The sequence below is a fragment of the Saccostrea cucullata genome, unplaced genomic scaffold (genome assembly GCF_032062105.1).
Source record: "Saccostrea cucullata isolate Sc308-1 unplaced genomic scaffold, CSIRO_AGI_Scuc_v1 ctg1092, whole genome shotgun sequence".
Taxonomy (NCBI): domain Eukaryota; kingdom Metazoa; phylum Mollusca; class Bivalvia; order Ostreida; family Ostreidae; genus Saccostrea; species Saccostrea cuccullata.
In genome coordinates, this window is record NW_026926803.1 from 110,454 (window position 1) to 126,873 (window position 16,420).

Here is a 16,420-nt window from a genome sequence, read left to right on the forward strand (position 1 = left end):
GCGCTCATGGTTTAAAAGAGAAAAAAGGCTTCTTCTTTCACTCGCTCTCTCTTTTGTAACCAAGGGCTGTGACACGTTGAATATTATAATTCACCACGTGACATCTTCCCCAGGTAATTTTGTGACTACTATAGGTAGCATGTTTTTAGCTATTTAGGATACTGTATTCGAACACGTGAATAGTTAGCCATCGATCAAAAATATTCTTTACTTTCATTGATGGCCTCATACGTTTTAAACTTTTGAAAGTAATGCACATGTACCATACAGAATAAATAAGATGATGGAAAATAGCGGTCTCGTTTTTTTTATTCTTATTCATGTTAATTTTTATTCATCAAGTATAATTTCAGATCCATTCTTGAGGTATTAGGTCCTCCTCTCATACATACATAGTGTTGAATCAAGGGCATGTAAATGTAAGTTCTCTGTACTTGGAAAATACTAAGGTAAAAAACATGGAATTAGTTTATTGTATTTCAGTCTCAAATAACTTAAATCATTTCAATTCGGTGCCAAATTGATAGACTTCTAAAGTAAATATACAAAACTGAAATATTTACATTTGCAAATGTTTTCCTTTATATAACACTACTGAAAGGAATGCGTATCTATAACTGTATAACTCTCTCTATGGGGTAACCAAGTGCATAGATGTGCGTTTGGATAATCGTTTGACGTAATTTCTCAGTGACGTCATAAAGGGTCGACGCGCGATCAGTGGATTACAATACTTGCTGTTGGGTTTGAAAAATAATGCATTTTACACGTTAAAAGTCACAATCAAACAAATATAAAGTATCAATAAGTCACAAATGTAAATATAAGTAATAAGGTATCATTTTAAAACATGTTGAATCGGGCTATAAATACGGGTTTGGTACGAGGAAAATTCATCATAAAGCCCTTTGGGCTTTATTGTATTTAATCTCAAATAACTTAAATCATTTATATCCGCTAAATTGATAGATGTTTAAAAATGATACCTTATTTCTTAAATAAATTTAAGATTTAAAAGCAACAGAAGCAACTGAAAAAGATCCAAAACACAGCGTTAAGTGCAGTCATCCTTTGCTTGACGCAATAGAAGTCTTTTCTCATATTTCTTAGGCCATTTTTTCAGTCAAAAAACAATTAAATCAGTTCATTTTACAGCAAATGACATAGAAACGTCAAGGTCAATACAACTAGGAGGTATATTAAAATTTTTCAGATAATAACCTTATGACGTATTTAAAGTAAATTATTTTAGATTTTCATTTAAACTAGCATCTATTATTAAAATATAATACAACTGTGCCATATGAAATTTCAAAAAAGCTGGATAATACGAAAAGCAATAAGAGAGGTGGATGATTAAATCAATAATAGATAGTTTGAAAGCATATTATGATAAAAAATATCCTATACCCTAATGATATCCGAATAGAAATATTTCCCTTTTCCGGATTGAAACAGTCAGAAATATTTTGACATACTTGAATGAAATTTAATTAGATGTGTAACATATGTACATGTTATAAAAACAAAATTCACAGGATGGAATTCTCAAAATTACATTTTATCCGTGTGATACTTGCATTTTTGGAGTTGGCAATGGCACAGGATGCAAAATGTGGAAGGTACATGTATATATGTTATCTTGTCAGCAAATACAATTTATCATTGAGTCAAATGCTGACTGACGTTTTTCATACCAATTGTTAGTCCATCATTTATACAATGGATTGACGACGGATTTTTTCCGTTATTTCCTGATCATGACAACGAGCCCAATGCTTACTCCTCCATGGGATCTATCCCAGGTACGTGTTTGCTCTGCTCTTATTTTGTATATTGTTTAATGGACGTTGACATTGAATACTGTTCGTTATTTCCACATCCTTCTTTTATAATTCTATTATTGATGAATGTACGAAGACCTGATAATATTTATATACTTTTTCCGATTTAAAAAATATTCCCTTTCCTCTGCTTTTATTTTCTTTCTTTCTATATCATAATTTATCCATGTGACAAATACATTTTTAAAAATATAAACCTTTCATACATTTATCGGAGAATATTTAGTGTCGAACATTCTGTTAGTTGTAGAACTACTAATTACAGAATTCCTTCTGATATGCTTCATTTTTTTAGTCCCATGAATTGCTGCGGTGGCTCCACATGGAATAAAATAACCAATATATGTAATGGTAATACATTAATTATATTTTACCCAGTATATTTGTTTTCAATTTTTTTTTACAGAAAGTAATTCTTCCATTAATTACCTATCTTATCCTTTATGTATTAGGTTGTTCTGGTGGCTATTTTGGCAAATATTGTGAGATAAAATGTCGATTTCCTAGTTATGGAACACAATGCCAGAAACAATGTCGGTGCATTGAGCAAGAGTGTAGTCATATAACTGGATGTCATGGTAACAAAATAATTCCTATTTATCTTATCATAGTTTGATTCTTTGCTTTACTTATATAGCTGGAACAATTTAATTTTTCTTTCTGAATCAAATGACTACACACATTTTGGCAAATTCATCTAAGTTTACTATATTTTAATTTTACCCAGGCACTACAACTAAAACCAGAGTGTTGCAGAGCACTCTTGCTATGTTCAATGATACAGATTTGCCGCAGAATGAAGTAAAAATTCGTTATATTTATTATGATTTGGTGGATGTATTTCAAGATGGTAATTTATAACACTTCTTACATTTCAGGAAAATGTTTCTCTGTGGTAAAGGTATTCAGAAATAAACCTTTATATGCCATTACAGGTTATAAATTTTTAGTATTTGAAATAAGGATGGATGTATTCAAATTCTAAACACGAGTCTTTGAATGACATGAAACTATTGAAACATTTACTGACGTATGCTTTATAGTAATATATTTCCCCGATTAAACAAAAGTAAATATAATATACGAGGTCGTTGTGAATTCCTAAAAGATATGGTACATATCGTTTGCTAGTATATGGATTTTTCTTTCTCAAAATAAGCAATACTGTATCATTACATGTATGAAATACCAAACTGATTAAAATATCTGTTAAATCAACTATATTCATGTCAAATTTTAATTACCCATCGTGTATAATATTGCATTAATATGATATATCAAAACGTTTTCTCTCCATTTCTAGATACCAATAAAGAGCTTTCAACTTGGACGTCATTAGATACAAAACACAAATATATGCTTATCAGCATAATTATCCTAACTTTGCTGCTATTAGTTATTATCCTGACAGGCTGCATCTCAAGGAAAAAGATCCAAGAATGTAAAGATGTAATTCTGTATAGGTATAAACCTGTCAGAAACCGAACCATAAACAGAAATGATTCTGTAGACTCATCTTTTGTGTAAGGAGTTTAAAACTTTTCATACTATGACTGGCAAGCATATGAATTATCAAAAAAGAGGATGACTTCAACCTTGCTTTAAGATCACCACATCATATAGTAAGAAGATGAACGCAGAAGCTTTTCTTTGAATGTAGGAGAAGTGTTATTGCTGGAAAAAAGTTTTCGCATTTTTTTGAAGGAATTGTCTGATTTTAATATTTTTAGAAACGTTAAATATCAGTACATAGAAAGTTACTTTTAATGTTGAAATTAGAGGGAAAGAAATAAAACAGCGTAAAATGTACATATCTTCTGAACTTAGTTATTACTCCATATAAACGACGAACAACACATCAATTGCCCTGTATGTCACGATTTACTTCTTTTCTTTGAAATTGTCTAAATGAAAATGCTTAACTTTTATATGAAGAAAAGTTCCTTATGTTTTATCATTAAATTCAAATAGCTATTAGTCAGCATTTGAAAATAAATGACAATGAGTTTGGGAGCAAATATAGCACATAGAAATATTACACACAGTTTGAAATTCTTAAATAAATACTGAAAGGTATACTTTTTGTGAGTGCAAATGAATACTTGCAAAATGTGCACATAACATTTGAATTCATGTAAATGACAAGGTATCATAAGAGCCTTGTTAGATGTAAAAATCAAAACACAGTTAGATATGAGAGAGTTGTAGTTTGCAATCTAATATGATGTTTGTTTAAATACCAGCACTGATTTTGATTCAGAATTAACACAAAGATCACAAGAGGGTGTAGAATAATAGCATTTACCCGAATATCCTCATTTCAGGTGTGATTTCATCAAATTTGAGATACTTTTCACTTCGGGAAACATAGAGCACCATCTTGCCTATCTAAGATTCTAATAGACGAAATACGTCTGATACAATGTACAAGTGTATCAGGTGTCACCTGATCCCATCTCTGATGTTTCAGAGGTTCGTGTTTGCTTTGCTCCAGTTTTGTATTGTTTTATGGACATTGATATTGCTGTGTTTGTTATCTCCATATCCTTTATATATCAATTTTGTAGATAGGCAGGCTTGTGCTCTATGTTTTCTGAAACAAAATTTGCTTAAAATCGATTAAAATCTACATAGATATGGAAAAGCTTTGAAATTGACAAACTAAACTGTTTTCAATTTCCTGTGACCTCTATAACATACAAAGCAGACGATCAAAAAGGGGTGTTAGCTTATTTTGTCCTTTAGACCTGTAGGTTGTTAATAAAGACATTCAAGAAACTCTTAAAAAATCATTATTAAAGCATTAATATTTGCTTTTTTTGTTGCTTTGATATCTTCAAATTTATAACTTAATAAAAGAAATTAAAAAAAAAACAGGGTAAATGTATTTGCAGCATGCAGTTGAAATTAAAAAAAAAACTTCCTTATTGATGCATATATTGTGCATATGTCAAGCAATTTAAAACTATTACAGTATGCTGCAATTGATAAAATTACAATTGGAGCCTTATTCAAAACAAATGAAAACAGGTCATTGATTACTGACTTGAAAATCAAACGACTGCCAAGTAAGCTTAGAATTTTATATCAGCATCATAACAACATTCTTGTTTATTTTTTAACATGCATTTCAAATACTCAAAAGCAATTAAATTATTTTGTATCAAAGTTTACTTCCTGTATTTGTTTAATTTAAGCTGCAAACTATGTTGTAGACTCTAAAATTAAAACACAAAATATCACGAATTATCTAAAAGCTAATAGAGATTTTGCAACGGATTTTGAAAAAGAAAACAAATGAGCATGAGATTCTTCATTGGTATATAAATAGATTCTTTGTTTATTTGTTTATATTGTCAGTCAGAATGTGTGAAGAAAAAACCATAAAGAGTATTTATTTTGCTCTAAAATCAAAATAAAAAGTATAAACATTTCAAAATAGAAGGTATTAAAAAGTCATAGCAAGCATTAAAACCTTTAATAAAAACATACTGTATATGCTATTTTATACAACCTAATAATATATTCAAAATACAAATAGTCATAGAAACAAATTTGCAAACCTATAATATATTCTATAATAGTATTTCAAGTTTATATATCTCATACACCATAAACGTTTTAGCACAATAGAAAAAAAAAATAAATGTATGGCTGTTGTTGGGGTAAAAAAAATGCATAAATCGTATACAGGTCTTTGATTTTCATGTGCTTATCTTGTACTTACATGTATTACACTGTAAATGTAAAATATCTTACAAATATCTTTTACTATTCATAGGAAGTAAAAACTTCTCCATTGTCAATGAGATGAAATATGTCAATTTTTCATTTTTTGTGACTACTATTGATGACATATAGAATTGAAATTTCAGGCACTTTTATCCCTCCCTAAAACTACAAAATGTAATATATAATTTAGATTTAGCACCTAATGAAAAAACAATGCATTAACAAATTTGTAAAAAAAAAGTTTGACATCATGTTCATTTTCATCTTCTAAATGTAGAATACATGTCTTCTGTTTTTTTTCTCCCAACAGTATTTCTTCAAAACAATAATAGAGTCACTATAACTCAGTCGGTAGAGCTCCTTCTCCGCGTTTCAAAGGTTACGTTCTAATCTCGAGCGCCACTGGCCTTAATTGAAAAAAACAAATGTATTACACATTACTAGAATTACTTCGAGTGTAAGTAATACATTGCAATACAGTGATATTACAATATGCCTTACCTAAAGCCTGATTCGATGTAAAATCGATTTTTATATTTTGTCGCTGTATTCATAATGTTTTATAATTTATATTATAATTATTAATAATATTTATAACATGTACACAGGGAAACATTAAATACCAATATAGCATAGTTTCCTCTTAAAGAAAGCACCAATTTAATATATTATGACAAGCAGGTCGTGTATATTTAGAATTGTTAATTAATTCCTCTTACAACTTCAAAAAGATTTGGTTAAAAGGTTTCATTTGATTTCATAAAATTTTGGGATATTCTGCACTAACGAAGGACTGAGAATGTATTGGATTAAAGTGATACCATTGCCATTTCTTTATTGTACCTTTTTATCTCAGACTGGAAAATCAGAATTATATAGTAAGACATTTTTCTTTATCAAACTTTTTAAATAAATCGTGTGAATTTTGAAATATTATTATGTACAATTATTGACTTTTAATGAGGTATCCTTGTGAATTAACCGACCTAATCAGATATTGGTTGATCGTCGTGCCTGGTCTGCTATATTTACATTCATATTCACACGTTTTAAGGAAGCTTTTAACACTTACAAAATGGACGGGTAATAAATATTAAACAAAGGTGTACACTGAGAATATTTTTTCCATTTTCAACATAGGATACCTCTCTTTATTTTACAGGGAAAATATTCAACGAAAATGGACTATGTGTGAACAGAAACACATTTTTACACTGGAGATATTTCAATTACTTATTCTTAGTCTAATATAATGCCAAGCATATTTTAGTCTATTAAAAATGGTATACTTAACAATAAATAATGATTCCTTATTTTTAATCACTTCTACGGGCAGATCACTCTACCAGCATAAACTTAGCCTATAATTAGAACTATCTAGTGTGTAGAATTAAGTGCTTCCATAAAAATATTATGTTATTGGTCGGTTCAAAGGAAAAACCCCGAATAAACCTCCCGGAAGTCACTCTGAAGATCATCTCAGCAAAGGACCTGTAGACCAATCAGAAATACCTGATTTTCTTGTCATTTGGTTATAGAACTTTTTAGAAACAACATATCTTCATCTACATAAATATATCTACATCCCTTTTCAGAATAAAGGATATTGTTTGTTTTATAATCTATTAAGTGTGGGTTTATTTATTTTCTCTAAAAGTAAGTTATTGTAATTAATTGACATCCAATAATGATGCTAAAATATAAAATATTTTTTTTTATGTTTTGAAAATGTTTGCTGAAGTTTAGGCATCTTTTTGGACATTGATATATTTTTAAGATGCTCATTGCATAAACAATTCAGTTATTTTTGGATTTTTATCATTCGCTGACAATTTGGGCAATTCATTGAATTGTCCTCTGCAAATTTATTTAACGTCTGGATATATTATAGGAATGACTCTAATTCTTGGCCAAATTATTCGATTATAACCTGGTTTGGGTCAGTTTACGCTTTATAATCCGCGAAGCGGATTATAAAAAAGCGTAAACTGACCCAAACCAGGTTATAATCGAATAATTTGGCCAAGAATTAGAGTCATTCCTTATAATTTAATTTTTAAATAATTAAACAACTGTGGATGTAAAATTGTGCTGCTTTTTAAGAGTTCAAATTTGCCGCGCAATAATACATCCCTAGTAACTGAAGTGATTTGAAACAAGGGGACGTAATAACTTAAGGGGACGTAATAACAGATCTAGCAGCCATGATGTTTGTTTACACGAGGTAAGAGCGAGCTACTGTTTGAAGTTAAAAGTACATTTATTAAATTTAGAATTTTCCATGTAATTCCATGGACTGGAAATGTGGGATTGCATAGATACAAATGAATCAGCTGGTTGTCAAGGGGGTGTGTCCCCATACCAAACCAGGTTATTACGTTTTATTCTAGTGTTCCTTTTTGGAAATCAACCAATGAGAGACTAGAATATTATCAAAATTAAATTATTAAAATTTATGGTTATCCTTTCATTTAAATGTTATAAATTATCGATTTATTAACGTTATTTCTATTCCTACAATACTACATATAAAACTGTATTAAAAACAGGAATTAATAATGTTCTCTACTTAGACTTGATATTGATAATTCAATAGTTTCCAACTTTTTCATTAGCAGAGTGTGCAGACGGATATTTTGGCCCTAACTGCACGCTTCCTTGCCGGTATCCAAATTACGGAGACAACTGTCAGAGTGAATGCCTCTGTGCTGAGGAACTTTGCAACCATGTGAATGGATGCATAATTACAGGTAATGTTTGCATTTTTACTTGTATTTAAATTCATAAGGTTGTATAAACCTTCGAAATTCCATTTCTTTGACTGAAGGAATCACTGTCTAGTTTTGAGAGTATGCCAGGACATCAACAATAGTGGGAAACATGAGATAATTTGCATAACGGGCGAAGCCCGTTATGCTTAAAGTATCCCATGTTTCCTCCTATTGTTGATGTCCCTGGCATACTCTCAAAACTAGACAGTGATTCCTTATATTTCCATTTCATTGTAAAATAAAATTATAGACTTAGACATTTAAAATGTAGACAAATAGATTTAAATTACACGAGGACTTCCAAGCCAATTACAATAGTCCTCGCACACTGACGTCAAACACGAAGGCAGCCGCACGAGATTTACATGCATATTTGGCCTCCTTAGCGTCAGACACAGAGATAGATGCGCACGAGATTTGCATGCGTTTTAGACCTTCTTAGCTGCTGACCTATCGACCTGCCTAATTTACATTCCGGCAGAATTATCAAGAAATAAATTCCCCCAACTTTCAAACAGTTATCACAGAGAAAAAAATTAGAAATAGAAATATAAGTTAATCATACGTATAATTATGATAACGGTAATACAATATTTACATAAATATCGTTTCAAATTCCGTTTTTGAATAAAACTCAAAAGAGGAAACTTATTATTGTTTATACATAAAAACACTATACATCCCCTGTACCTGCTGTCATGCATGGAAAACTTCCTTATCAAAATATTCTTGCTTCATTATTATCATAACAATTGTTATAATGTTACAGTTAAGATACTGTTACAATGTGACTGTAATGTAACTGTTATGTTCCTCTTATAAATCTGTAAGTTTGCTGCTTTTATATAATTGATATTGTGTAATGAAACACAGAGATAACAAACAGTATTCAAGATCAAAAGTTCATGAAACAATACAAAACAAACATGGATCCCTAAAACTTCAGAGGTGGGATCGGTAACTAACTGTGTCTGTCACTGGTTTTGTATCCCTGTTCTGTATTGTAAGTTTGTTTACTAATGAAACGTCATTATGTTACTGTTATGTAATTTTTACTGCTTATAAGGGGATGTCTATTCCTTCTAGGTACCAACCAGATTCTTCATCTGGAATTTCCTTGGACATGTGTTGTATTCGGTTTGCGGAATCTTTTATGCATGTAGATATTTTTAAATGGATCACTGTAATATTAACCTATTTCATAAGTACGTTTGTCTTATGCATTTTTTTTAGTAAATGCCTTTGAGCAAGCATCACCCTCGTTGATGAATGATCAATTATACCAAAACGAAACCGAAATGAGTATTCTATACATATCATCAAACGACAGCAAAATAGGTATGTTTAAAACTTTCTTATCTAAAAAATCAAATATTGATAATTTATAATTGCTTTTCATTATGATCCAAATCTATTAAAAGTAAAATAATCCATGTTCTAAAAGTTTTCTTAGGCTGAACTTGTTTGTTTCCGTTACATAATGTATACAGAAATCAGATAGATAACCTAATTGACATAACTAAATTTGTTCCTATTGTACATACACCGTAATTTTAACATCATTTTTTCCTTCAACACAGTTAACTTGAGGGGCATAATATTTTGATGACTTCATTAATTTTTCATTTATACTATTTTACAAGGCATGTTCATTTGTGATACATGAATACACCGTTTTAAACAGAGAGAATAGCAAAAAGCACATCGATGTGGAATCGCATGGATATGAAACACAAAGTGATGCTTGTCTGTATAGTGTTCTTTGGAGGTCTTTTCGTCATCATCATAGGTATTTACATCAAGATAACGGCAAAATATCGTGCAAGTGTTCAATACTATCAATGGACAAGAGTACAAAGACAAGAAAAGAGAAAATCAAATGAAACATTTAACTTATGACTCTATTTGCTTTTCATAACATACAAGAAAAAATTGTATGCAAACAATTTCTATTTTATAATTGTTTGGTATTTGAATGAAAAAAAAATGTTTTAATATTATCTTTTTATTTTAATGTGTATCCTTCGATGATTGACAGTTGTATTTAATCTTAAAAAAGGAGTTTCAAATCTGTTCTTCAAAACATATCAAACTGGTTAAAGCAATTAACTAAATAGGAGCTGAATGGCGTTTAATAATAAAATTATTGAATTTGCATTATTTGATTGGCTTAATGTTAGATTTATCATCCCATGTTCTGTTTAAAGTTTAACTCTTATCGTCATCATCAGTTTGCTTCCGAATTGTTCTCTACGAGGGTTGTCCCGTAAAATCGTGGAGAAAGCGTTTTTCTCGAAAAGTAATGGGCGCACTAAGCTGAAAATTTCAGTAATTGTTTATTTATCATATTTAAGTGCATGATAATTTTTGGATAAAATATAGGCAAAAATAAAGATGTTATTATGCTTGAATGTGCACGGGGTAGTGTCCTACGGCGCACGGTCAAAAATCCAAGGTTTTATTAAAGAATACACAAGTTTGAATTCAAAATAAAAGTTTTAAATACATAAGATTTGGATTAAAATTATCCTCATTCAATTCCACAATCAATTTTGTAGTCTTTGTAAAAATTTTAAGGCATTTGGTTAATTTTTGGCAGTTTCTTGAGCATTCGAAATGGGAAAGTGGTAAACACAACACACGAAAAATGGCGACGTTTTATGACGCTACGGCGCACCGGAGAGCAGTTCAGTTTTTATTCGATGTTGTAATGACACCTTTAGAGTATGGGCGGCGGAAAGGGTAAAAAAGACGTTTATGCAAAACTAACAACTAACTTTAAAAACATAATAAAATACAAAACAGACAACCTTAAAAACAAAATCAACAGACTCGTTTGCAAAATCAACAGACTCCGATGCGAAACCAACAATCACCAATGCAAAACCAACGATTATTCACTGAATTGTCGCTAGTTAGCGCGCAAAAAAACATGTATTACCTGAGTTAACGCTAGATGGCGCGCAAGTTTTTCTACGTCATCATTATTTTTGTACTATCATAGGAACGTAAATCACGCGAAATTATATATCAAGATCCTCGGAATGTATTAAAGATATATTATCGGCATCGAAATTATTTGTATATAATAAGGGATCAAATACTACCGGTATATAGTACATTTTATACAAATTTTATCTATTAGATTGACCCTGTGTATATTTAAGGGAATGGCTTGAATACTTTAAAATATTTATAAAGAAAAAAAATTAGGGCAAGATGTGTGTATCCATGTTTTTGTTTTTTTTGGGGAGTGGGGGGGGGCGGGGGGGGGGGGGCTTAAAAATCAAGTGAAGGAATGTAGGACAGCGATTATTCCAGGTTTGGGCGATACTATTTTCGGACTCGGAGAAATTAGGCAAAATGCACATGGGACAAGGTCTACTGCGCATACCATGGCAAAAATGCCACCACATCTTGTACAGGAGTACAATTAAGTCTCATCCTTGTAGCCTTATAGTGTAAATTTCATTGAAGGATCCAGAGGGGAGGGGGTTCCGGTGGTTGGAACCCCCTTTTATTTTTGTACATAGAGAGAAAAATTTCTGTATAAATATAGAATAAGTCTAATATTTTGAAAAAATGGAAAATCTTTGTCCGCTCTGCTCTGTAGATTTTCGCGTACCTTCCTCCGTGTACCTTCCCAACCCCGGCTAAGAGTTCCGACCACTCACAAGTAACATGCAAAAAAAAATGCAGATAGAGGGGATTTATTTTTTCTGAGAGTAATCTTTTGCTGAAGTTCTAATTAATATTTTGATTTGGAAGCTCCCTCCACAGTTTTTATTGCCGGAAAATACACAGATTCAAGCATTACATGAAAGTATATAATGCAGTCCGAAGAGAAAAGTTACAGAAAGCCCCCTCTACCCCCAAAGAAGGACTTAGAGTGTGGTGGGTTTTTTTTTTTTTTTTTTTTGCTTGTCAACTGTTTTTTTGGAGCCCCCTTTCTTATAAATATATGTAGTTACGGACTTCAAGTGGTCCTGTTGTGATTCTATGCATGAGTGCTGGGGCATCGACCTTTCGAAAATTGCTGGATCCGACCCTGAATTTCTTTTACGGTTTCAACTATACTGAGACGAAAAAGAAACGCATAGTAAAACAAACTTTTGAATAAAATTAAAACTATCCTTTCGAATATGTTTTCCAGATTTATTATCAAACATTTTTAATTCATGTTTAATCAACAAGTTACCAAAATCTTGTGAGACTTTGACTAAAACTTCATGAGTTAATGATATCCCTTGCGCAAAAAGTACCAACCTTGATTATCCTGTTCCTTAGAGCATTTATCTTTTCTGTCCTATATAATTCATATCTGTACAGGCGCAGATCCTGTTTTTCGGGGGGGGGGGGGGTCCACCCCAATAAAAACAATCCAGCCCATATATTTTTTTCACGTGCGCAGATCCTTTGATCCGCGCACATAGATCGCTAAACAAGTAGCGATTAATGAGAGCGGATCAAAGGATCTGATTTTAATCAGATTGCTTCCTAAGTTAACTTATTCTAAAATAAATTTGATAAACTTCACTATAAGTCGTACAAAGAAAAGCAAAAATGAATAAAGTACAACTTGCCAAGTGAATTTTTATGTATCAACAAATTGTGTAATGCACGAACACAATAAAATAATTTTATATGAACTTTTTTTAAGAGTGTAAGGGGATTTTTTTCTTTCAAAAATTATCTCTTGGGGAAAAAAACAATATCTGCTACTGGTTTCTTGTAATAGTCGTTTGTCTTGCTGCCTCTAATATGTTTGAATTTTAAAAGTCCGACATGATGCTATTATCCGAGGTTTTGCAAATGGATGTTGATAGACAATTTCGCGGGATTTGGACCCGAACTAAAATTAGCTTACATGTACATATATATAGACTTATATAGTAAAAACATGGGTTTTGTTTTCTTTGTACCTTTTTAAAAAAAGATTCATTTCCAAAATATTTTTTAACACATGACAGAGTGTCAGATAAATATTCACATAAAAATGGGGGTGTTCAATGTGGAAATCCTTGGTTATTAATAAACTTCTGACGTCATGACCTCCGAATAGCTCTCGCTTGGCTTAAAATGTGTAAACAAACCAAATGACCTCTCATTTCAATACATATTTCTATGCATAATTTATGCAATGATAAACTTTTGACATTAAACTTTTATTCTATACCCAGAAAGTTTCACAAACGTGAGCATGTTTTTATTTTTATCATTGAAAGGGAGGAATTTCCTTTATGTGCTACTTCTCAGGCTTTTGACCTTCACTCTATAATTGTGGCCCTGATCCATTTACGTTCCTATGATAGTACAAAAATAATGATGACGTAGAAAAACTTGCGCGCCATCTAGCGTTAATTCAGGTAATATATGTTTTTTGCGCGCCATCTAGCGACAATTCAGTGAATAATCGTTGGTTTTGCATTGGTGATTGTTGATTTCGCATCAGAGTCTGTTGATTTTGCAAACGAGTCTGTTGATTTTGTTTTTAAGGTTGTCTGTTTCTTATTTCATTATGTTTATAAAATTAGTTGTTAGTTTTGCAAAAACGTCTTTTTTACCCTTTCCATATTAGAGACTTAAAATGACCATAGAAGAATAAAAAATTTTAAAAATATCACCATATCTTAAGTATACAAATGATATAGGAGTTTTCTTAGCGAAGTATTTTTGATCGAGTCCCTGTAGAGTACAATACATAAGGACAAACTCCTAATATAATAGCAAAAGACGCTGTCACAGTAGACCGCCAATATGAGATTTTCTATTAGTTGAATGGTGGTGAGAATATTGAGAATTAACTTACTAATAAATTTTCAGAAGATCGCACGAGGCTGCCAATTGGTTCTTCGACTGTTTAATAAAACTAAAGAATGTGTTTCAAAGAAATTCCTAAATTAAAGTCGGACTCATCCAACTTCATTTTCAGCAAAGATAAAACGTGACGCTGTTTTAGACACTTTGACGTTATAATCCATGCGCCGTAAGGTGATACAATACCTGGCATAAAATCTCATAATTTGTTTATTTATGCATATATTTATCTGAAATTTGCTGTGTATATTACTTAAATATGTACTAAATAATAGTGAAAATTTCAGAACGCAGTGATGTTTATTTTTCACACTAGACAACTTGTCCACGATTTTACAGGACAACCCTCGTAAAAGAGATTAATTGAAAAAAATTATAGTCCAAGCATTTTTCATCATAAAATATCATAGTGAGATCAACTGGTAGTTTATTCCAGTATATATAGTGATTTTTGAATAACTTAAAATGATATAATATAAAACTTTGATTTTCTATAATGATTACTATGAAACTATAGTAATTCTATGAAAGCTTAATTTGGTTTCCTATATTAATATCTTTATAAAATGTTTGATTTAAGATAGTGATAACATTTTAAATTTTTTTACGAAAGTTATTTACTTTCTATTCTCTACATACTATTATAGTATTTTTCTTTTGGCCTATTGGGGCCTAATAAAAAACTAAGAATTTCTGTCTCCTTAGGTTTGTTATTACATGTATCAGCAGAACATTTCTAAAGAATTTCAAGAAATAACATATTTGACAGACCTCAAGGCCTTAAATTTGAAATCAAAGTTGTTTCATAATTGATAATAATAATGATCTTTATTGTTTGTTTTTCAATAAAAGAAATAATTTAATTTACCAACAACTCGTCGCGCAATGTTACAAACAGCTGTTTTTTCGTAAGTTCCTTATATTGTCTATAGTCCCAAAATAACATAAAATGGTATGTTTTGGTATAATAAATACATAAGATGTATACATGTTTACATCGCTTCAAAATCAAATTTGACAAAATTTATTCTTCTTCATTTTTCAGTTAAAATGTACATACACGTGTATTTAATCGTGATTTTATGCCTAAACACTTATGCACAAGAACAGCAACTGGAATAATAGAAATTGTTTTAACCAGATACTAAACTGGGGAAAACTGTTATATTTTCTGGAGAATAATATTTTTTTTCTGTATGTTTTTTTATTATTTTTTTTTTTTTGACATCATTTTTAAATTTTGAAGGGTAATCCATTTAAATATTTTGATTTTTTTTTTTTTTCAAATGATTGCAAATACATATTTAAATGTATATTTTGGCATCGATCACTTTGCGTTCATAAACATCACACAGAAAATGATATTAGAGAATATATATCTAGATTTACAAATAACCTCATTTAACTGAAATTATCTGCTAATGCCCTATATTTCACATAATTCCAGGCAAGTTGAATTCAGTAGATGTACTCACAATGAGAGTCATTTTATTTTAAATATATATTCAATCATAAAATGGGACTAAAAAGATTAAATATTGTATTATTAATACGGAGTACAATGTATGTTCAATTCATGGAATGACCACTGCTCAAGAAGTTTAGCAGTGTTGATTGAATGTTAAACATAATAGTTTCTTCAAGAACAGAGACTGACAAACACATGTAAAAAGTAATCTTTTTAATGACCACTTCGTCAAACAAATACAAATATCATGATTTTGGTAAGTATATGAAATACAATACACACTATTGAAAAATCGTCAGAAGTAAAATTCCTTCGTATATGCATATCGAACATGAACCTTTGAAAAACTTCAAACATATATAGATCATGAATTTATCACAAATGCATTAGCAGGCAATTTACTTACTTACGCAATACTTACTTTGCATAACTTACAGATGTGAATGATCAATGTTCCTGAGTGCCAAGTATAGGACAAAATTTGCAGTATTCTGCCGGGAAGTAGTGGCATTTCAATATTGGTAAAAATGTTCGAGAGGGACGTTAAACAATATACAATCAATCATTCTTGCTTTTTTATGCAATCTGACACAAGTCTCAAGAGGGATAATAAACAATAAACGAGCAATCAGTTATTGATTCTAGTATTCACCCTATTTTAAATTTATTATCTTTTTTAAAATCTTACAGCATTTCACTCTATACTTTAAAAATTGTGTCGCTTGCATAATATAATTACCATGGATCTATGATCAGTTCCTGTAATATTCGAAAACTGAAAAAAAAGG

General features: G+C 30.7%; 1 protein-coding gene across 1 annotated transcript; it reads left to right on the top strand.

Annotated features, from left to right (window-relative positions):
- Positions 1-1,508: 1,508 nt before the first annotated feature.
- On the top strand, positions 1,509-10,582 carry LOC134272679 (uncharacterized). The gene is made up of 9 exons (XM_062754880.1): positions 1,509-1,622; positions 2,140-2,195; positions 2,297-2,422; positions 2,572-2,694; positions 3,148-3,369; positions 6,341-6,454; positions 8,192-8,326; positions 9,581-9,685; positions 10,032-10,582. The coding sequence occupies exons 1-9, from the start codon at positions 1,540-1,542 to the stop codon at positions 10,244-10,246; spliced, it is 1,179 nt and encodes a 392-aa protein (XP_062610864.1). The 5' UTR covers positions 1,509-1,539; the 3' UTR covers positions 10,247-10,582.
- The last annotated feature ends 5,838 nt before the right edge of the window (positions 10,583-16,420 follow it).

Excerpts from the sequence above, each read along its gene's own strand:
- LOC134272679 (XM_062754880.1), top strand. The coding sequence starts at position 1,540 with ATGGAATTCTCAAAATTACATTTTATCCGTGTGATACTTGCATTTTTG. Across the intron at positions 1,623-2,139 it reads CAGGATGCAAAATGTGGAAG|TCCCATGAATTGCTGCGGTG; the intron begins GTACATGTATAT and ends TCATTTTTTTAG. Across the intron at positions 3,370-6,340 it reads TGTAGACTCATCTTTTGTGT|ATTTTGGGATATTCTGCACT; the intron begins AAGGAGTTTAAA and ends TGATTTCATAAA.